General features: G+C 37.6%; 1 protein-coding gene across 1 annotated transcript in view; it reads right to left on the reverse strand.

The window, feature by feature from the left end:
• Positions 1–22,912, reverse strand: part of SGPP2 (sphingosine-1-phosphate phosphatase 2) — a 180,165-nt gene that overhangs the window by 121,357 nt on the left and 35,896 nt on the right. The window contains 3 exon segments of the mRNA XM_053711562.1: positions 1,587–1,815; positions 9,684–9,766; positions 9,768–9,848. Of these exon segments, the coding sequence (XP_053567537.1) occupies positions 1,587–1,815; positions 9,684–9,766; positions 9,768–9,848 (393 nt within the window).

Here is a 22,912-nt window from a genome sequence, read left to right on the forward strand (position 1 = left end):
GTGTTTTTTTGTTGTTGGTGTTTTTTTAAACTGAAAGTTTTTATTGTCTAAGCAACAGATTACTACTTAATCAGCTTGATATAATCTATAAAAAGAGTGTCAAGAGGCAAAAAGGACCTCCTTAACAGGGGCATTTGTTTTTATATTACCGTGATCTGTCAAAACAAAGTGCATGGTTTCTAATCATGATGTTTTATTATAGTACCTGACACAGTGCAGTTTCTGTCCAGCCTGTTCAAGTGGGGACAAAGTAGCCAAAGGAGATGAGAGTCTCTTGGAGACACAGAGGTCACTTGCTCTGAAACATATGCGGACCAGGCTCCTCCTCCCGCACGTCACGTACTCTCACGTGGCTCTCAACCTCACAGCAAAATCTTAGCGTTTAAGAAAGTTATGGGCTGGGTTGGAGTTGGCGCTGCAGGCACGTAGAAATCAGTGCAAAGGGTTTGAAACCTATACGTCTATCTATCGCACGTGCGGTGCGATAGATAGAAGTAAAAACACATTTTTTTATTTTTTTTTTCCATAACTGGACTGGAACCTTTTTGGCTGGCCTGAATAAATATAATTTTTCCAATAGGGGGGCTATTAGAAAAATTATATTTATTCAGCCAAAAAGGTTTTGTTTTTTTCTGTCAGAGGGTTCACATGCGCCTGTGCTCCTATGGAGAAGCCTCCACTGATGGGATGCCTGTCTGCTGGGTGACTTAAGATTCCAGCCTACTTTAGTTGCACCACACATCATAGGTGCAACACCAAATGTGAGTCTATCTTGATATTTGTATTGATCACATTCTTCTACTGGCCATATTAGGATATGTGGCGCTCCTTTTTTGTTTGACATCCACAGAATGTATCAAAAAACTAAAATTATAAACTTGCCAGATAATTTCCTTTCCTTCGATACAGGGAGAGTCCACAGCTGCATTCATTACTTTTGGGAATACTGAACCTGGCCACCAGGAGGAGGCAAAGACACCCCAGCCAAAGGCTTAAATACGCCTCCCACTTCCCTCATCCCCCAGTCATTCTGCCGAGGGAACAAGGAACAGTAGGAGAAATATCAGGGTGAAAAAGGTGCCAGAAGAACAACAATATAAGCTGTGGACTCTCCCTGTATCGAAGGAAATTATCTGGTAAGTCATAATTTTTGTTTTCCTTCTAAATACAGGGAGAGTCCACAGCTGCATTCATTACTTTTGGGAAAACAATACCCAAGCTATATAGAGGACACTAAATGCTAATTGGGGGGGGGGGGGGGGTAACAAGAAGGCGACCCATCTGCGGGTACCACAGCCTGCATACACAAGAGATAGCCTAAGGGAAAGTGAAACTGACAGGGCCCACCCGTCATGCAACACAATTCCTCAAGAGCTCCGAACTGGGAATCTGATACAAAAACAAATAACAATATAAAGATTATCAGGAATAGGATCACCATCCCTCCAGTCATTTAAACAAGCTCGCTATCTGAATCAGCAGACTGAGATTCAGCTGACGGATCAGAAATAGGACCCTCCAACGTCGCCAAAACTTCTCAGTAGTACACGTAGGCGAGCCATTCTAAATTTAAAAGCAAAATTCACCTCCCGAGCAGCATCCGGGGTCTCCGCCAACCCTAGAGGTAGCACCTCTGAAGCCTCAGAGGACACTGCATCCCCAGAAGACTGATCAGATACCAATGTTCTCTTGGGTAGGATTACACTGATTAAGTCTTCGCTTGCAGGAAGATGCAAATGCGCTAAGGCCAGAGAAATGGCTATGCGAAACCGTGCAGTAACCTCTGGTGGAAAAAAGCCTCCTTCAGGCAACCGCCTGTGAAGGAACAGAATATGTTAGTGAATGCACCTCATGGGATGCCGAATCCTCAGAGGCGGATGGCTCATTGGTCTCTTAATGTTCCAACATGGGAAGATGAGAACACTCTATTGCGGCATACGAAACAGAATTGAGAGGGCTGGGTTACCCGGGCCTCCTCACAATAAACACAGGTATCAAAATCTGAATTAGAGGAAACCCCCTCCAACATCAGAATCTGCCATAACTCGATTAAGTAGATTATGGTAAAAAAACAACTGGCATCTTACATTCCCAATGGCTGGGGCACCACCTCCTATGACCCAGACAGGTAGAGAAAACTAATCCTCTCCACAGTTGCACGGTCAGGAATACTGAAATGGGAAACAAAAACGTGACCACTCCCGGTCACATGGTGCAACATGCAGGATTCACTCCCACTAAGAAAAGTGCGCTAGTTCATAAAACTGCGCAGCTCGAAAATAACCTTTACATTCCGTAAAAGCCTATGAGCCCCAAACATTACTTACACAAGAGCAGTCAAAATCACATAAAGATGATTACAGCCCCCACTGATCAATAATCCCCCTCCGGAGATATTAACCCTTAATTCCATAAAGATAAAAGGAGTCCCACTGAGATCCTGTCTTCTAACATTATAATCATGTAAAAACTGAAACTATCGTACCGGAATCTATGCAGTGGAACAGCAACACGGTCCTTCAAGTTTGACAGATGGTAGCAGCACTTCTGATATGGACTTGAGTGCAAAAAAGCAGGCAGCGAAACTAGTCAACGCCGATTGCTTATGGAGCTGTTAATATGAGTCGGGATAGTTTTACAGAAAGACTCTCCATGCATCTCCGGATTCTAACTTTCATCAATGCTCTCACTGAGAGGCTGACAAGACTACTTAAAACTCTAGTCCCATCTCGAAGAATACTACCCTCCATAAGAGACTACTCCGTAATCTTCCGACACTTCTCTGCCAACCTCCTGTGACGAAAGGCAAAGAATGACTGGGGGATGAGGGAAGTGGGGGAGGTATTTAAGTCTTTGCCTCCTCCTGGTGGCCCGGTTCTGTAGTGCCAAAAGTAATGAATGCAGCTGTGAACTCTCCCTGTATTTAGAAGGTAAAGTGGTTTCAGATAGAGTATGTAATATTAAATAACTTTCCAATTTACTTCTATTAGTAAATGTGTTTGTTCTCTTGGTATACTTTGTTGAATAGTAAATCTAGGCAGGCTGATATGCAGTAAGGAGCAAGCACATGCATGTATGGGAGCAGTGTATAGCAATGTTATACATTGTTGCAAAGACTGCTGCCAGATGCCTAGACATACGGATGCTTCTGAGCTAGGATTTCTGTTTAACAAATGATACAAAAAGAACTAAACAAAACTGATAATAGAACTAAATTGGAAAGTTGTTTAAAATTCCTTACACAAATCAATTTAATCAAACATTTATTTTCAGTGCAAAGGAAAAGCAGATTGTTAAACAACTTTTTTTCTCCAGTTGTGCTTATGGGGGAAATCAGATTTATGAATATGGTCCCTGTTGGGCCAGAATCGGTCAAATGACAAGTTCACTCTCAACAGAAATGTTTGTCAGTTTTAGGGCTAGATTACAAGTGGCATGCAGATGTTAGAGCGGGATATCGCGACTGCGATAACTAAAGCGCATATTACAAGTGGCATGTTAATGTTACAATGTGATACTATAAGCAATATCGCAACAAGTGGCATATTAATGTTACAATGCGATACTATAAGCAATATCGCAACAAGTGGCATATTAATGTTACAATGCGATACTATAAGCAATCTCGCAACAAGTGGCATATTAATGTTACAATGCGATACTATAAGCAATATCGCAACAAGTGGCATATTAATGTTACAATGCGATACTATAAGCAATATCGCAACAAGTGGCATATTAATGTTACAATGCGATACTATAAGCAATATCGCAACAAGTGGCATGCTAATGTTACAATGCGATACTATAATCAATATCGCAACAAGTGGCATGTTAATGTTACAATGCGATACTATAAGCAATATCGCAACAAGTGGCATGCTAATGTTACAGTGCGATACTATAAGCAATATCGCAACAAGTGGCATGCCAATGTTACAGTGCGATACTATAAGCAATATCGCAACAAGTGGCATGCTAATGTTGCAGTGCGATACTATAAGCAATATGGCAACAAGTGGCATGCTAATGTTACAGTGCAATGATATAAGCAATATCGCAACCTCGCTAACTAACGTGCATATTACAAGTGGCATGCCAATGTTACAGTGCGATACTATAAGCAATATCGCAACAAGTGGCATGCTAATGTTACAGTGCAATGCTATAAGCAATATCGCAACCTCGCTAACCAACGTGCATATTACAAGTGGCATGCTAATGTTACAGTGCGATACTATAAGCAATATTGCAACAAGTGGCATGCTAATATTACAATGCAACACTATAAGCAATATTGCAACAAGTGGCATGCTAATATTACAATGCAACACTATAAGCAATATCGCAACAAGTGGCATGCCAATGTTACAGTGCGATACTATAAGCAATATCGCAACAAGTGGCATGCCAATGTTACAGTGCGATACTATAAGCAATATCGCAACAAGTGGCATGCTAATGTTGCAGTGCGATACTATAAGCAATATGGCAACAAGTGGCATGCTAATGTTACAGTGCAATGATATAAGCAATATCGCAACCTCGCTAACTAACGTGCATATTACAAGTGGCATGCCAATGTTACAGTGCGATACTATAAGCAATATCGCAACAAGTGGCATGCTAATGTTACAGTGCAATGCTATAAGCAATATCGCAACCTCGCTAACTAACGTGCATATTACAAGTGGCATGCTAATGTTACAGTGCGATACTATAAGCAATATCGCAACAAGTGGCATGCTAATATTACAATGCAACACTATAAGCAATATTGCAACAAGTGGCATGCTAATATTACAATGCAACACTATAAGCAATATCGCAACAAGTGGCATGCCAATGTTACAGTGCGATACTATAAGCAATATCGCAACAAGTGGCATGCTAATGTTACAGTGCGATATTATAAGCAATATCGCAACAAGTGGCATGCTAATGTTACAATGCAACACTATAAGCAATATCGCAACAAGTGGCATGCCAATGTTACAGTGCGATACTATAATCAATATCGCAACAAGTGGCATGCCAATGTTACAGTGCGATACTATAAGCAATATCGCAACAAGTGGCATGCCAATGTTACAGTGCGATACTATAAGCAATATCGCAACCTTGCTATTCAATGTGCATATTACAAGTGGTATTCTAATGTTACAGTGCAATACTATAAGCAATATCGTGACCTCGCTAACGTGCATATTACAAGTGGCATGCTAATGTTACAGTGCGATACTATAAGCTATATCGTAACAAGTGGCATGCTAATGTTACAGTGCGATACTATAAGCAATATCGCAACAAGTGGCATGCTAATGTTACAGTGCGATATTATAAACAATATCGCAACAAGTGGCATGCTAATGTTACAGTGCGATATTACAGGGAGTGCAGAATTATTAGGCAAGTTGTATTTTTGAGGATTAATTTTATTATTGTTGAACAACAACAACCATGTTCTCAATGAACCCAAAAAACTAATTAATATCAAAGCTGAATAGTTTTGGAAGTAGTTTTTAGTTTGTTTTTAGTTATAGCTATTTTAGGGGGATATCTGTGTGTGCAGGTGACTATTACTGTGCATAATTATTAGGCAACTTAACAAAAAACAAATATATACCCATTTCAATTATTTATTTTTACCAGTGAAACCAATATAACATCTCAACATTCACAAATATACATTTCTGACATTCAAAAACAAAACAAAAACAAATCAGTGACCAATATAGCCACCTTTCTTTGCAAGGACACTCAAAAGCCTGCCATCCATGGATTCTGTCAGTGTTTTGATCTGTTCACCATCAACATTGCGTGCAGCAGCAACCACAGCCTCCCAGACACTGTTCAGAGAGGTGTACTGTTTTCCCTCCTTGTAAATCTCACATTTGATGATGGACCACAGGTTCTCATTGGGGTTCAGATCAGGTGAACAAGGAGGCCATGTCATTAGATTTTCTTCTTTTATACCCTTTCTTGCCAGCCACGCTGTGGAGTACTTGGACGCATGTGATGGAGCATTGTCCTGCATGAAAATCATGCTTTTCTTGAAGGATGCAGACTTCTTCCTGTACCACTGCTTGAAGAAGGTGTCTTCCAGAAACTGGCAGTAGGACTGGGAGTTGAGCTTGACTCCATCCTCAACCCGAAAAGGCCCAACAAGCTCATCTTTGATGATACCAGCCCAAACCAGTACTCCACCTCCACCTTGCTGGCGTCTGAGTCGGACTGGAGCTCTCTGCCCTTTACCAATCCAGCCACGTGCCCATCCATCTGGCCCATCAAGAATCACTCTCATTTCATCAGTCCATAAAACCTTAGAAAAATCAGTCTTGAGATATTTCTTGGCCCAGTCTTGACGTTTCAGCTTGTGTGTCTTGTTCAGTGGTGGTCGTCTTTCAGCCTTTCTTACCTTGGCCATGTCTCTGAGTATTGCACACCTTGTGCTTTTGGGCACTCCAGTGATGTTGCAGCTCTGAAATATGGCCAAACTGGTAGCAAGTGGCATCTTGGCAGCTGCACGCTTGACTTTTCTCAGTTCATGGGCAGTTATTTTGCGCCTTGGTTTTTCCACACGCTTCTTGCGACCCTGTTGACTATTTTGAATGAAACGCTTGATTGTTCGATGATCACGCTTCAGAAGCTTTGCAATTTTAAGAGTGCTGCATCCCTCTGCAAGATATCTCAGTATTTTTGACTTTTATGAGCCTGTCAAGTCCTTCTTTTGACCCATTTTGCCAAAGGAAAGGAAGTTGCCTAATAATTATGCACACCTGATATAGGGTGTTGATGTCATTAGACCACACCCCTTCTCATTACAGAGATGCACATCACCTAATATGCTTAATTGGTAGTAGGCTTTCGAGCCTATACAGCTTGGAGTAAGACAACATGCATAAAGAGGATGATGTGGTCAAAATACTCATTTGCCTAATAATTCTGCACTCCCTGTATAAGCAATATCGCAACAAGTGGCATGCTAATGTTACAGTGCAATACTATAAGCAATATCGAAACTCGCTAACTAACGTGCATATTACAAGTGGCATGCTAATATTACGTGCATATTATAAGTTGAAAGGCAACGGTAGTGCTCAAGTGCAAACAAATTTGCACTCTAAGCTTTAACATGACTGAAAACCAAGTGTAATGGTTAAAAAAATGTTCAAACACATTATCATGTCACAATAAACTATTACACTTATATAAACACTCTGATTTAAATAAAAAAAATTTTTTTTATGAGCGATAGGGATTTTTTTTTTTTTTTAAATAGTGTGCCCATTAAAGTCTATGGGGAAAAGAAGTTAATGCATTGCAATATCATAATTCCTTAAGTTAGCATTGTTTGCTTGGGCTTCAGATCTAACCGTTCTGCACACAGCGAGCTTCAGACCCAGAATAGTGTGTTTATGTATTTACAATCTGCAAAAGTCCTTTAATTAAACTTCTGATTTGACGTTTTTTATTTTTGGCTTATTTGATCTTGCATCACTAATTGGATACAATAAATATAAAAACGTTGTATAATTTATATACTTCTAAGTTAAAAATTGCACAAAACAAACAAAATAAAAAAGTAAATAAAAGAAAATTAAAAAAAAAAACCACTTTAAAGCCGTTAAAAAAATGTTTTTATTGAAGCAAAGCATTTTCATTTTTTTAAAATAGATTTTATTTTATCAAATTTGTATTTCTGTTTAGTTAACTAATGTAAGCTTTTAATCAAATCATTTGTTAATTTTGGATATCAATGTAGATCACATCGTGTAAAAAGTCTTTCTACAACAAAAAAGTCATTCTTAGTTACATCTGTAAAAACTGCTTAGCAGAAATAACTGCATACATTAAAAAATGTGCTGTGCTACAATAAATCTCTCAAGGGAACTCAGCCTAGGATTTCAATGGGGCATTTTCACCCTCAAATACATATTTTATTACTTGCATAAAACATTACCTGGTTTTTAAAAGCATTGTCCCACATACTCTCCAGACTAGGACACACTTGCAAGGAAATATATAGTGCAATACATAATGTATTTATATAGTCATAGTTTATAATCAGAAATCATTTTAACGAATATTCAACATTAAACCTACATGGTTCAGAGGGAATGTATAATTTTAAGAGTATTTTCAATGTATTTATATTATCATATTTACTTATTTCTGTTGGTATCCTTTGTTGAAAAGTTAAAGAGCAGCAAAGCACTACTGGGAGCTAGCTGGTAACTTGTGGCCTTTTGTCATTGGCTGACCAGATGTGCTCAGCCATCTCCCTGAAGAGCTTTTCTGTTTTGAAGATAGTTTTTACTATACATTTAACCCCTCTGCAGAAGTTAAACACACAGTTAGATCATTTTATTATGGTACTAGTCGATAAGTCTGCCCAAAGGGCAGTCTAATTTTTATTTAAACTACAGATGTAGAAACAACTTATCTTGTAACTTTTTTTAAATAAATAAGTGGGAAAGCCTGCCCAGAGGGCAGTCTTTTGTGGTGACAGAACCCCCCTGCCATTTTCAGAAGGGAGGTCAATTGTGGTGATGGAACCACCCTGCCATTTTCGGAATCCAGGTGTATTCTTTCACCACCCTGCCATCCAGGTGGATTAAAAAAAATGGCACCCCTCTCCTCTCACCCCTCTCTCTCTCTCACAGACAGCCACGGCTGCTCCCGCCTGGCCCCGCCCCGTCATGCTCCGGCTCCGCCCCCACCATGCCCGGCTGGTCCCGCCCGTTCATCCACCCCAGGTCAGTTTGCCCCACACCTCCACCAGCAGAAGATCGTTACACTGTAGCAACTTGACAGTACAGCAACAAAACCGGAGGAGAGTAAGAGTGGCAACACTCGAAACTTCGCTGTTTTATGTCTGTAACCTAACAGAAAATAAAGGTAATTTGAGAAAATAGTGCTGTGGACAAGATTGTTTATACTATTGTGATTAGAAGATCGTTACAGACGGTGACACACACAGTGTCACTGTCTGGAACAATTAGGCATCTGGCCTCATATGGAGGCGAAGCACCGATCAGGCTCCGGCTCCATATGCGGCAGATGCCTGAAGCTTCAGAAGCTCCAGCTCTCAGCTGTTATGTTACAGCTGAGAGCTGGATCTCGTGAAGCTGTCGCCGCGAGGCGGCTGCGCGCTCATCTAACATTCCTTTGAGGATGCGTGCGCAACTGACGACGGCGACTGACATTACAAATGTAATTATTATGTAGATTATTCTTACCCAACACATTTGTAATTTTAGCTCCCTTTAAAAAATTGTATTATGGGTATAAGTATACAGCAAATTAATGTACGTGTTGAGCTTTCAGTGGCACAGTCTTCATGACCTCATATTGGTCAGGGCTCTCTTTAACCTTAGCATGACAAGGTCAACCCCTGTGATTCAGATGTAAAAGGGGCGGTAGAATGAAAGCTGGATAAAATGTTATTGTCTCAGGATGATGATTTATTATGAAACATAGTGGGTGAGTAAATTACTAAACAACCAAAAATTAGAGAAAAGAGCAGATCAATAAATTGGACTAAATGTACAGTTAGCAGATTATATTAGTTCCTACACAAAAATAAAATCTAAACAAACATGTTTTTTGTCCCTTGTTATTTTACATGTATGATAATACACACTGCATAAAGAGTTGATGCGCCAAAAAGAAATAATTACTCACAAGCCCAGACAAGGATCAAGCGACGTGCTATGAATGGATCAATGTTCCAGTAGGTGAATGGTAAGAATGTGATGTAAAAACACTTCCTGTCCCAAAGCTGCTGCAAATCTAAAGAGGTAGTAGAGCAAACGGTTTCTAACGACATATTTCTTTGTGTGCTCCTGTAAACAAAGATACATATATGAAAAAACAATTTGTAGAAGATTAATCCTTTTAGAAAAGCTAATGCGACTTAACTCACATGAGTTAGATGTAGATTTATTTATAGTGGGTTGTGTAAAAAAAAAAAAAAAAAAAAAAAAAAGATACATCCAGAGCCGGCTCACTCATAGGACCAAGTGGGTTCAACAGGCCCAGGCAGCACTTGACAAGGGGCAGCAGTTCAGTGATTTAGTCAATCAATCTTCAGGCCCAGACCACTCCTGCCCTCTGTCTCTGTGGGGGAAGTTGCAGACTCCAAGCAGCATAACATCATACACAAAGACACAGAACCGGTCAGGAGCTAAATTTAAAGGTAGGACAAGTGCATTTCTTTCCTAACTTCCTTCCCACTTATTGCACAAGTGTACATAAGCATTGGTTGCATGCAGGTAGGCAGGCTTAGTAAGGTCAGCAGCCAGGCTAGTAGGTTGATATACTACCAGGGGGTTCATTTCATTCTTAGACCCAGGCAGTACAATATGTTGAGCCGGTCCTGGATACATCATTTGACACCACACTACTTACTACCAATCTGTCATCCACCAAAAATAATCCCCCATTCTATTTATTTAATCACACTTTCAGAATTGCTGTACAAAGCCCTGTACTCATGGAATCTGTAGACTGTGATGTTATATTCCTCATCAGAGCTATACCTAAACCTCTGGGGAGGCTAAATACAATTTTGGAAGACAAAGCAAAATTGTGGGGTGGGGGTGTTATTAAATAGTTTTGAAATATGTTGACAAACTGATTATATTTATAGAATTTTATTATATTTGAATATATATGTTTGAACAATTTACTTTATGCAATTCTACTCAATTTAACATAGTAACATAGTAACATAGTAGATAAGGTTGAAAAAAGACTGAAGTCCATCGAGTTCAACCTATACAAATCTAAAATACTTACAAAAAGCTCCAGTTAAGCTTAAATAACCCCATTAAAATGTGACCCATTTAATACTAGCATCATATCCATGAATTTTGTTAGTATACAGAAACTTATCCAGACTATTTTTAAATGTATCTATGGTATTGCATTCACTACCTCCTTTGGTAATGAGTTCCACAATTTTATTGCTCTCACAGTGAAAAAACGTTTCCGTTGCAGGAGATTAAATCTCCTTTCCTCCAACCTTAAATTATGACCTCTTGTCAGAAACCAATTTTCTTGGAATAAACAGTGCTTCTGCCATCTCTGTATATGGGCCTTGAATATATTTATATAAAGTAATCATGTCACCTCTCAAGCGCCTTTTTTCTAAAGAAAACAGACCCAGTTTGGCTAGCCTCTCCTCATAGGTTAATTTCTCCAATCCCCCTTATTAGCTTTGTGGCCCTTCTCTGAACTTTTTCTAGTTCTGCAATATCTTTTTTAGCAATTGGTCCCCAGAACTGCACTCCAAACTCAAGGTGAGGTCTTACCAGGGCTTTATATAATGACAGAATTATGCTTTCCTCCCTTGAATCAATACCTCTTTTTAATACATGCTAGTATCTTATTAGCCTTTGAAGCCGCTGCCCTGCATTGTGCACCCATCTTTAGCTTGTTATCTATTACTACTCCCAAATCCCCTTTCCTCCTGTGTTTGGCTAAGTCTTGTCCCATTTAAAAATACGTAGCCTGCTTATTTTTACTTCCAAAATGTAGAACCTTGACATTTTTCCGTATTAAATCTCATTTTCCATTCACTTGCCCATAGTTCTAATTTTAGCAAATCCCTTTGTAAAGGACAGTTCGTCCTGCTCTGACCTTATGACCTTACTTAACTTAGTATCATCTGCAAAAATAGAGATGTCGCTATTTAATCCCTTGCTCCAAGTCATTTATAAAAATATTAAAAGAACCAGGGCCCAGTACTGATCCCTGGGGGACGGCCACTGATTACCTTTGTCCTATCTGAGTACTGATCCATTTACTACTACTCGTTGCTCCCTATCTTTTATCCAGTTATTTATCCATGAGCTAACATTTTCAGCTATTCCCCAGTCCCTTAATTTTGTGCATTAATCTCTCATGTGGCACTGTATCAAATGCCTTTGCAAAATCTAAGTATATCACATCCACTGATTCCCCTTTATCTATATTTTGACTACTTCCTCGTAGAATCTAATCAGATTAGTTTGACATGATCTATTTCTCCTAAAGCCATGCTGATTAGAACTATAATCTTGTTTACCGAATATGCTCATCAATATAATCCTTATAATCCCATTCAAATATCTTCCCCACTATTGATGTCAGACTAACTGGGTCTATAGCTTCCTGGATCATCCCTGCTTCCCTTTTTGAAGAGTGGCACCACATCAGCTTTACGCCAATCCTGGGGTACCATGCCTGAGGATAATGAGTCTTGAAAAATTAAGAGTAAGGTTTGTCTATTAACAGTGCTAAGTTCCCTCAACACCCTTGGGTGTATTCCATCTGGGCTGGAGTTTTATTTACCTTAATATTTTCCAGTTTTTTCCTGATATCCTCTAAACAAAACCCAGTTAGTGGTATGGACTGGCATGTTCTATTATGTTCAAAAGTATCATTCAATGGTTCTTCTCTTGTGTATACTGAAGAAAAAAAACTGGTTTTAGTACCTCAGCCCTTCTCCCCTGTCATTATTTTATCATGCTACCCTCCACACATTTTAATGAACACTATATTATCCTTCTTAGATTTTTTGCTATTTATGTACTTAAAGAACCTTTTAGGGTTAGACTTAGAATCCTTAGCAATTAATTTTTCATTTTCAATTTTGGCTAATTTGATTGCTTTTTTTGCATGCTTTGTTACATTCCTTATAAATATTGTATGCTGAGTCTGTACTATTTTCTTTTTAATAATTTAAATGCCCTCGTTTTTTTCCTAATTTCTCTTAACACATTTTTTATTTTAGCCATAATGGCTTTGTTTTTTTATTTTTACTTTTATAACCATATGGTATGTGTTGATATGTATATTTATTTAAACACATTTTTAAATATTATCCATTTATCTCTGTATTTTTATTAGAAAATTACATTGTCCCAATTTATATTATTTAATGATTTCCTTAAATCGTTGAATATTTTGCTTTCTTGAAATTAAAAGTCTTAGTTAAGCCCTTTAAAACACTGCATTTGAAAATAGATTTCAAATGTGACCATGTTATGATCACTGTTACCCAAATGTTCTTTAACTTCTATGTTTGATATTATATCTGTATTGTTTGATAGCACTAAATCCAATATATAGCTTTACTCCTAGTGGCTCCTCTATTAATTGTGACAAGAAGTTATCCCTGAGAACAATTTAAAAATCTATCCCCCTTAGCTGAATTACTAGTTTCATTGGCCCAGTTTATATCAGGGTAGTTAAAACTCTCCCATAATTACAGCACTGTTATTAGCACGCCTTACCTATTATGGATAAGTAGTTGAGTTTTCCTCGGGTCACTAATGTTGGGAGGCTTTTGTAGCATGTTCCTAGTAATATTTTTTTAGGATTTTTCCCCCCACTCTTTATTTCAACCCACAGGGTCTCTACATTGTCACTTGTATCATAAATATCTTCCCTTATTGTAGGTTTAAGGTTAGGTTTAATATACATGCAGATTCCCTCCACCCCCTTTTATTATTCCTGTCCCTCCTAAATAATGTATACCCCTCTAAGTTAACTGCCCAGTATGTGAATCATCCCACAAGTTTCAGTTATACTGATAAATCATAGTCCTCTTCTGCAACTAAGAGGTCAGCTCCCCCCATTTATACCTGTCATGCTTCTTGCATTTGTTTGCCATACATTTAATTTTCATGTGCTTTCTGCTGCTACTCGGTGTGCTTTTACTCTATATTTTCTAATGTGACATTTTCTTAAGTCATCCCTTCCTTGAGATATTAAGGGATTGTCATATTCACAGACTGATCTCTCTGTTCTATTTTGTTCTAACTGACCCCTCCCCCCCTTTGCCCTAGTTTAAAAGGTTCTCCTAATCGTGCTACCTCCTTTCCCCCAACCACACCTGCACCCAATGTCATTCAGGTGCAATCCATCCTTACTGTACCCTAGTGAAAAATCAGCCCAGTGTTCTAAAAAGTCAAACCCCTCATTTTTACACCATGTCTTTAGCCATGAATTAACAGACCTTAACTCCTTCTGCCTTACTGACATTAGCACACGGCACTGGTAATATCTCAGAAATAATACTTTGGAGGTCCTTGCTTTAAGTTTGCTACCCTAACTCCTGAAGTCATTTTTTAGGGACTCTCCATCTCCCACCGATTCCTTCATTAGTACCAATATGCACCATGACTGCAGGATCAGACCCACATCCCTCTAACACTCTATCAATACGCTCCACAATATGCCTAACACGAGCCCCTGGAAGACAGCAAACCTGTTCTATGTAAAGGGTCTGGATGACAAATTACCCTATCAACCTTCCTACTAATAGAGTCTCCTACCACCAACATCTGCCTCTGGCCCTGACTTGTATGCCCCTCTTCCATGACTGAAGGACTGCCCACCATAGTATGCTCCTCTTCCACAGCTAAAGGACTGTTCACTATACTAGGCAACACAGCCCTCTCTGACACTGCCACCCCTGAACTGATATCCCCAATTTAATTTGTTTAATCTTATAATCATCAAATACATAATAAAAAGACAATGCAATAACACTTACTCTGAACTTCAATTGAGCAGTAGACTTTTTTCTGATAAATTTAAAATTTCTTCCATTTCCCTTCCCCTGTATCATGTGACAGCCATCAGCCAATCACAGATTCATATTTATATACTGTGAATTTTTGCACATGCTCAAAAAGGAGCTGGTGCCTCTGAAAGTGTGCATTTAAAAAGTATGTGCACAATTTAGTAATAAGTAAATTGTATTTTTTTTTTTTTTAAATGAATGCTCTTTCTGAATCATGAAAGAACATTGTTGGACATCTTAACCTAATCACCATGTCTATTGACACAAAGGCCGCTTTGCACAGTTCATAGAGTCACCTGAGCAGTTTACAAACATTATTATGTAATCAGCAATCCTAGCACATATTCAAATTTGTTACCATTTCAGAACAACATTCCCGATGCAATGTGAGTCTTCTGGTTGGTTGCGATCCCTGTTACTGCATATTTATTTCAGCTCGCAAATCACCCAACATGTCTGAGTGAAGAGTTTTTCAACTTCAGTTTTACACATTGCTATGAGGGCTCAAATACTTTTAGGGTACCGAACCCCTGAGTTTTCTTATGCTCTTTACTTTTGGGCACGTAAAAAGGGACATAAAACCGCAAGAATGTATTTTGTGATTCAAACAGAGCATACCATTTTTTTTAAAAAAAGGTTTCCAATGTACTTCTATTATCAACGGTTCTTTGTTCCCATTATATTTTTTGTTGAGATACCTTTTAAAAACCAAACAAAAAAAAACCAACACATTTTGATAATAGAAATACATTAGAAAGTTGCTTAAAATTGCATGCTCTATCTGAATCATGAAAGAAAAAAAAAAAAAAAAAAAAAAATTTTCATATCACTTTAATGATTCAATCTAGTTTAAGTTATTTCAAATGAATTGCTTGAATACTTGAATATTGTTAGAGAGAGGTTATTCCTTGATGTTTATTTTATTGTCTTCCATATAAACATACGGATTCTATATTACCACCTTCTACCCGCAGTCCCTTTTTTCACCATTACAATGTGCTAATCAGAGAAAGGGGACATTTTTATTCAATATATAACTAAACATTGGTTTAAAGAAGTTCAAAAAAATATCATTTAATAAATTATTTTCCTTTCTACTACATCATTAAGTTCTATGATACAAACCTTTTTTTCAGGGTAAACCCTGGTTGATTAATAGAATAGCAAGTATTTCCACAAATTTTTGAGTATAATCATAAAATTTTAGAAAGCTCATCTTCACAGAAAATAGAAGGTAGTTTGTGATTCATATTTACTTCAAATATTAATGTATACTCCATATAAAATAACTAGAAATCACAGCCTGGGTATATCACAAGACACTGCTATTAACTACATATTGCAGAAATCTGACCCATATAGCAGCACCGAAAAACTAAACACATCACCTGCTAAACAATATAAAAGTTCAGAGTAGCTAATGACAATTGTTTCCATAAAAACAGTATCCTCATTTTGAAAGAGACCAGCATGTTACTTGGGGTATAGCGCTAAAGGTTCTAAACTCAAGAATAAAAGCACACTAAAGCCATAAAGCTGGCCTTGTGGTTTTCATTTTCATGTTTAAAAGGGACAGGAAAGTCAAAATTAAAAAACTTGCATGATTCAGATAGAGCATTACATTTTAAGACACTATTAAATTCACTTCTATTTTCAAAATGTGCTTCATTCTCTTGGTATCACTTGTTGGAAAAGAATGTGCACATATCCTACACTAGTGGGGGCTGCTGCTGCCGATTGGTGCCTGCACACATTTGTCTCTTGTGATTGCATAACTAGATGTATTCAGCTAGCTCCCAGTAGTGCACTGCCGTTCCTTCAGCAAAGGATAACAAGATAAAGCAAATTTGACAATAGAAGCAAATTATAAAGTTGTTTAAAAATGTATGTTCTATTTGAATCATAAAAGAAAATGCTGGGGTTTCCTGTCCCTTTAAAAAGAAAACAACCTGTAAATTCCACACACTGTGTAAAAATGCATTAAGGATGTCACACAATGTTGCATTACTGGAAATGAAAGTTTTTAATATTGATTTGAAGCGTTTTATTTTAATGATGTATTTTGTAAAAATGTTCTCAACTTTTTGGTTATGGTGGCTTTCAGAACTGTATTTCAACATCCAATGAGTGTTAGAAATAGAATACATTACAGTTAACAATGCTGCCATTGAAGGGACAGTAAACAACTTGTAATTACAAGACACTTCTGTTAACTTGCTATAGAACAAATAATCAGCCAAGTCACATTTTTAAAACAAACATCTTGTTTGCTGCAATTATTTTAATAGCCAAACTCCGCCCACCACTTGTCTCATTTGAAGGAGCCAATCGAGGCTTGAGTCTGCAGCTGATAACTGTAGCCATATATTTACGCTAGTATAAAGGTCATTGTTTTGCCGTTCTTATCTGTTAAAGTGAATTAGGAGAAAATGTGTCAGGGTTCACTTTGAGAAGCCTGTAGTGGGAATTTACAGTGCTGAAAATTAGAAATGACAAATTTCAGAGCTAACTTATATGAAAATGGGGCAAATAAATAAAAGCGTACTACAAAGTTGTTTTATTATGCATTACTAAACTTTTATATAAAAACATCAAGTTAACTGTCCTTTTAGATTGCTGTCTGGTATTAATAGTTTCAAATACATTCACATCGGACTCCTCTACTAATAATATTCTTGTGTCTGGTCTCATGAGTTTCCTCACTCACACAAGTGAAACCTACATCACGCTAACCCTCAAGCCACAAAAGCACTTACAGACTCTTCAGGAGAACTTCATAGCTCATCTTTTCAGGACAACATATTTTAAATTTTGACAAAAGGTCACTGCTACATAAAGCCTATATGCTCTTATCTATAGTTCTTACAACCACTCAAATTAGAACATAAATTACAACCCACTTTGTTGTCATTATTCCTTTAGACTATGATCTTGCTTTTGAGTCCTAATTCCACACTATTGATCAGGGCCGGCCTTTGGGGTGTGCAACCTGTGCGGTCGCAAAGGGCGCAACACCCCAGAGGGCGCTACCATAACGGTGCTCAAGACTGATCCACAAACAATTTAATAGTGCTGGGCTGCACAAACAATTAGGGCTGAAACAACTAATCGACAGGATATAACAGCATGAATTCAACTCTCAGTGGGAAGTGAAAGTGAGAAATATGATAACCAGCACTTCCCCTCACGAGCGCCGAGTCCCCTGCCTACATTACACAACAAGTGCCGCCTCTCCGAGAAGCAGAGGGGTCTCAGTGCATGCCGGGACTGTAATGCTCGTGAAATATTTCTCTATCAGACCAAACTTGGCCAGTAGTCTTCTTATCCCGGCGTCAAGTGGAATGATAGGAAATATCCCAGAACAGAGTGAGTTTATGAAATGAGGTAAGCAGTACTCACGATAGACAGAGTAGTCCTTTACGGCAATAAGATGAAGGCAGAGAATGGTCAAGACAGGTAGAGTCTGGGAACAGGAAGGCAGTATAGCAGTTCAGGGGAAAACCAATAGAATTGTTAGGAACAAGCAGGTGAAGGCAATAAGAGAAAGCAGGCAGAGTGGTCTGATAGGCAGAGTTCAGTAACGATATAGCAATAAGAAATACAGCAGCCAGGAGCACACTCACACACAGTAACACCTATACTTGGGCACAGGTGAAAGCAACTGAGGTACTTACATAGGTGAGGGTTTGTGCCACAGGATGGGAGGCGAGAGGCGATGACTTAATCGCCAGCGCCTGAAGCTACCGCTGCGTCCATGGCAACGGATCAGAGCGGCTGCCGGGACTCGAGGAGCAGCGGCATGACATAGCCCCCACTCAAGGGTTCCCTCCAGGAACCAGAGTCGGTTTAAAAGGATGTATCTGGAGGCCAAAATTATAATAAATTATAATTAAGCACACAAAAAAAAACAAAACTATACACCGCCCCTTTGTGTCAGTCGATTCAATTGTAAATATAAATAAATTATCGCTTACATCAAAAGATTGAATACTTTGTCAATTCAAATAAGTCATTTCCTCTGTGACTTATTTTTCTTTTCTATTCATTAGTGCAGTAAGTGGGCGTTTGCCCAACTCAAAGATGGGCACCGTGGGTTTCATTCCTGGAGCCTTAACTTCCTTTGCTGGTTGGCATCCTGGGTTGTTGCTATAGTACAGAGATCAGATCACTAATACAAATAATTACGCAAAGATCACACTTTTCTCGTTACTCACCGCAAATTTATAAGGGAGGACAGTGCAACCTTTACTCATTATTTTGATCAGTAAGAGAACAGTCGAGTGGGTTTACTCACTGGTAAGGAAGGAAACTTATATTTTCAAATATCTATGTTACTAAATGTGGTAATACCTTAAGTGGACCGTTTTTTTGCATACTATCATTGCAATGTTAATGCGCATCAACCTTATAGGAACAACTTTGTGGTGTTACTGTAGGAAAGAGATAACACTCCACAAATGAACCCGTAGACCAATATGCAAACATCACACATTCCGAGGGGGGGTGCCACGGGAGTAGCCCGCACAGGGTGCCTGAACACCTAAGGCCGGCCCTGCTATTGATATTTTAGAAATAAAAGGTTGCTATACATTTATTTATATAGACGGTATAAAAGGAACACATACAAAGAAATGTTAACAATGTCATTCCTCATTGACACCTTAACAATGAAAACATCATACTAAATAGACACAGTCATCCAGGAAACAGGTTCATTGGGTTTAGAACACTTTACTAGTCATGTCTTCCTGGAGGTGAACACACAGAAATAATCCAGTACATTCTGAGAATGGATTAGATAAATAATTACTGATACATTGTATAACTAGATTCTTTCAAACTACATCAACCTGAATATTTCCAATCTACATAAAAAAAAAAAAAAAAAAAAAAAAAAAAAAAAAAAAGGATAGATACTCAACTGACATCTTACTTTGCATTTAGAAAAGAAGAGTTTCAGCTTACAGACGATGCTGTGGCCTTGTGCCCCATCTGAGCCGATACCGACATGTGATGCCTGCAGATTAATATGTATTTTTAATGCATGAAGCAGACTAAATTGACCCAGGAAGCACAGTGTCAGCTGCTGACATGTTAAATCCTTCCCTTCGAAAGTGGACTAAATCAGAATTGCTGAACAAATGGGACAGGAAGCCTGTGTGTCTCCGCTTTTAGCATAAAAGATAAGGATGATCTGTGATCAGAGGGGGCTGCAGTTGGACCAAGACCATATCAAGGACCAATTTAAAGAACATACACAAAGCGCACTATTGTGTAGCTATAAAGCTGTTCAACCATCTTTAATGAAAGCAGCAGAAATATTTATGAAAATTGTTACAGATGTGTATCTTTAACTGATGATTATTGGGAATGTGCATATCATCCCCACTATCAATAAATCTGTATGATATTTTATTTTTAATATCATCATTCTTAAAAGGGACAGTCTATTCGAAAATAAACTTTCATGATTCAGAGAGGGCATGTAATTTTAAACAACTTTCCAATGTACTTGTATCATCAATTTTACTTTGTTTTCTTGGTATTCTTAGTTGAAAGATAAACCTACAATGCTCATATGCTAATTTCTTAGCCACCTCTTATCTGAATGCATTTTGACATTTTTTTCACAACTAGAGGGCATTAGTTCATGAGTGCCATATAGATAACATTGTTCCGACGCCCATGGAGTTACCAGATTGGCTAAAATCAAGTCTGTAAAAGTAACTTAAATAAGGGGGCAGTTTGCAGAGGCTTAGATACAAGGTAATCACAGAGGTAAAAAGTATATTAATATAACAGTGTTGGTTATGCAAAACTGGGGAATGGGTAATAAAGGGATTATCTATCTTTTTAAACAATAAAAAATCTGGTGTAGACTGTCCCTTTAAAAAAAAAAAGAAAAAAAAGAAAAATTGTATTAATTTTAAACTATTGCTTAGTGTTATTTGTCAGGCAGAAATAACATCCAGTTATAGACACTAAACAATAACTGGATTATCCTATATACAGCTTTCTATTCAGTTGGTGCTGGGTGTTTTTTTTTGTCTCCACATTATTCTTCAACTATTGAATTTTTAGCATAATTACTGGATGATTAAAAGACCACTAAACACAATAGAATAGTATAAACAAAAAATGCATAATAAAGAGACAATGCAAAGCACTTAGTTTGAATTTCAAATAGATAGTAGATTTTTTCTGACAAATGTCAGTTCGTTACATTTTACTTCCTTCTGCATCATGCGACAGCCATCAGCCAATCACAAAATGCATATACATATATCCTGTGAATCTTGCACATGCTCAATAGGAGGTGGTGCCTTGGAATTTGTGCATATAAAAAGATTGTACACATTTAGATAATAAAAGCAAATTGGAAAGTTGTTTAATATTGTGTGCTCTATCTGAATCATGAAAGTTTAAATTTGGCTTGACTGTCCCTTTAATGGAAGTTACTTTAGCGCAGCTACTGGCAGCATTGTAAGGGATAGGTGCTCTATCTTCTGTATAGAATATGTTTGAAGGTGCAGTAGTTAGTTGCATTTATTTCACACAAGCACAGTATCCCTCATATGTTCATATTGCCTACTGCAAGTCTAAAACTAATTGGAAGTTTACTTGTATAGCACCTAAAATAAAAATTATAGGGACAGTCAAGTCCAAAAAAAAAACCTTTCATGATTTAAATAGGGAATGTAATTTTAAACCACTTTCCATTTTACTTTTATCACCAATTTTGCTTTGTTCTCTTCATATTCATAGTTGAAAGCTAATTCTAGGAAGTTCATATGCTAATTTCTTAGACATTGAAGACCGCCTCTAATCTGAATGCATTTTGACCACTAGAGGGCATTAGGTCATGTGTTTCATATAGATAACATTGAGCTCATGCACATGAAGTTACCCTTGAGTGAGCACTGATTGACTAAAATGCAAGTCTGTAAAATAAAAACTGAAATAAGGGGGCAGTTTGTAGAGGCTTAGATACAAGGTAATCATAGAGGTAAAAAGTGTATTTCTATAACAGTGTTGGTTATGCAAAACTGGGGAATGGGTAATAAAGGGATTGTCTTTCTTTTTAAACAACAAAAATTCTGGTGTTGACTGTCCCTTTAAAAGCAAGAGAAAGCCCAAGAAGGATTTTGCACTAAAATATGGGATGTATAAATTTGTAAATTTACATACAGAGCTTATTTGTGATCACATTTTACCTGTGTCTAAAAAACAAATATTTCTTACCTTTGTGCTGTCATTGTGAGAAAGAAAAGCTGCTAAAGTTTATTTAAAACTGCTATGTTACAGGACAGACAGTTGATTCCTTTTGTCAGTAGCCCCGAATCAAGTCATGTTAAATAATTTAACAATTGTTATTTATAAAGAGTTCATGCTGAAATGTCCTATAACTTAAAATGTGGGCATCCCAGTGGCTTTGGCTGTATAAAGTGGTTTCAGCTTTGTGGCCATTTTAGCTAAAGTGATTAAAAAAAGAAGATCTTATGCCAGAAAAAAAACCAAAAAAAAAAAAAAACCCAGAGACAGACTGGTTAGAAGATATGATGATTGGAGGAATTTTGTGACCAATGTCTAGTAAAGAAGCAGTTAAGGGAAGATACAGCGCCAGCAGGCACTAGACTATATGAACATGTTGAAGTCAGCCTGATAATTACACTGTTACCTTATACTTAGGATGACAGATGCAATTTAATGGAACAGAATTCATTCATCATGTATCAGGGTAGCTAAAGATTTATTCATTTTTAGAGAGAAGATTAGCTCAGGTTTAAAATGTGCCAGCTACTAAACTGCCTAAAATTTGTTTTATTTACGGCTTTGCAACTCAAAATAAACTAAAATTACATAGAACAGCATCAGCTCATAATTGTGTCAATTGTAGTATTTGTAAAAGCAACTAAATGAAAACCATTTTCTTTTTTATTAAATAAAATCCAAAATTGCTTTCAAGAGAAAATAAATATATAGGCCCAGTTAATACCCCTCTGGCCTTTCTGTGATTATTAAAAGGGATATGAAACCCAAACATTTTCTTTTGTGATTCAGACAGAGCAGACAATTGTAAGAAGGTTTCTAATATCAAATTTGCTTTGTTCTCATGATATTCTTAGTTGAAGAGATAAGTAGGTAGGTATCTGAAGCATTACATGGCAGGAAATAGTGCGGACATCTAGTGCTCTTTCAAATTGATATTATACTTTGAAGTACTATATGATTATAAGGCAGCAGCTTTGAGACTCATTTTCAACAAAAGATATTAAGAGAAAGAAGAAAATGTAATAAAAGTAAATCAGAGGGGGCATGTCCGGGAAGCAAACC

This window comes from Bombina bombina, chromosome 4 (assembly GCF_027579735.1).
Source record: "Bombina bombina isolate aBomBom1 chromosome 4, aBomBom1.pri, whole genome shotgun sequence".
NCBI lineage: Eukaryota > Metazoa > Chordata > Amphibia > Anura > Bombinatoridae > Bombina > Bombina bombina.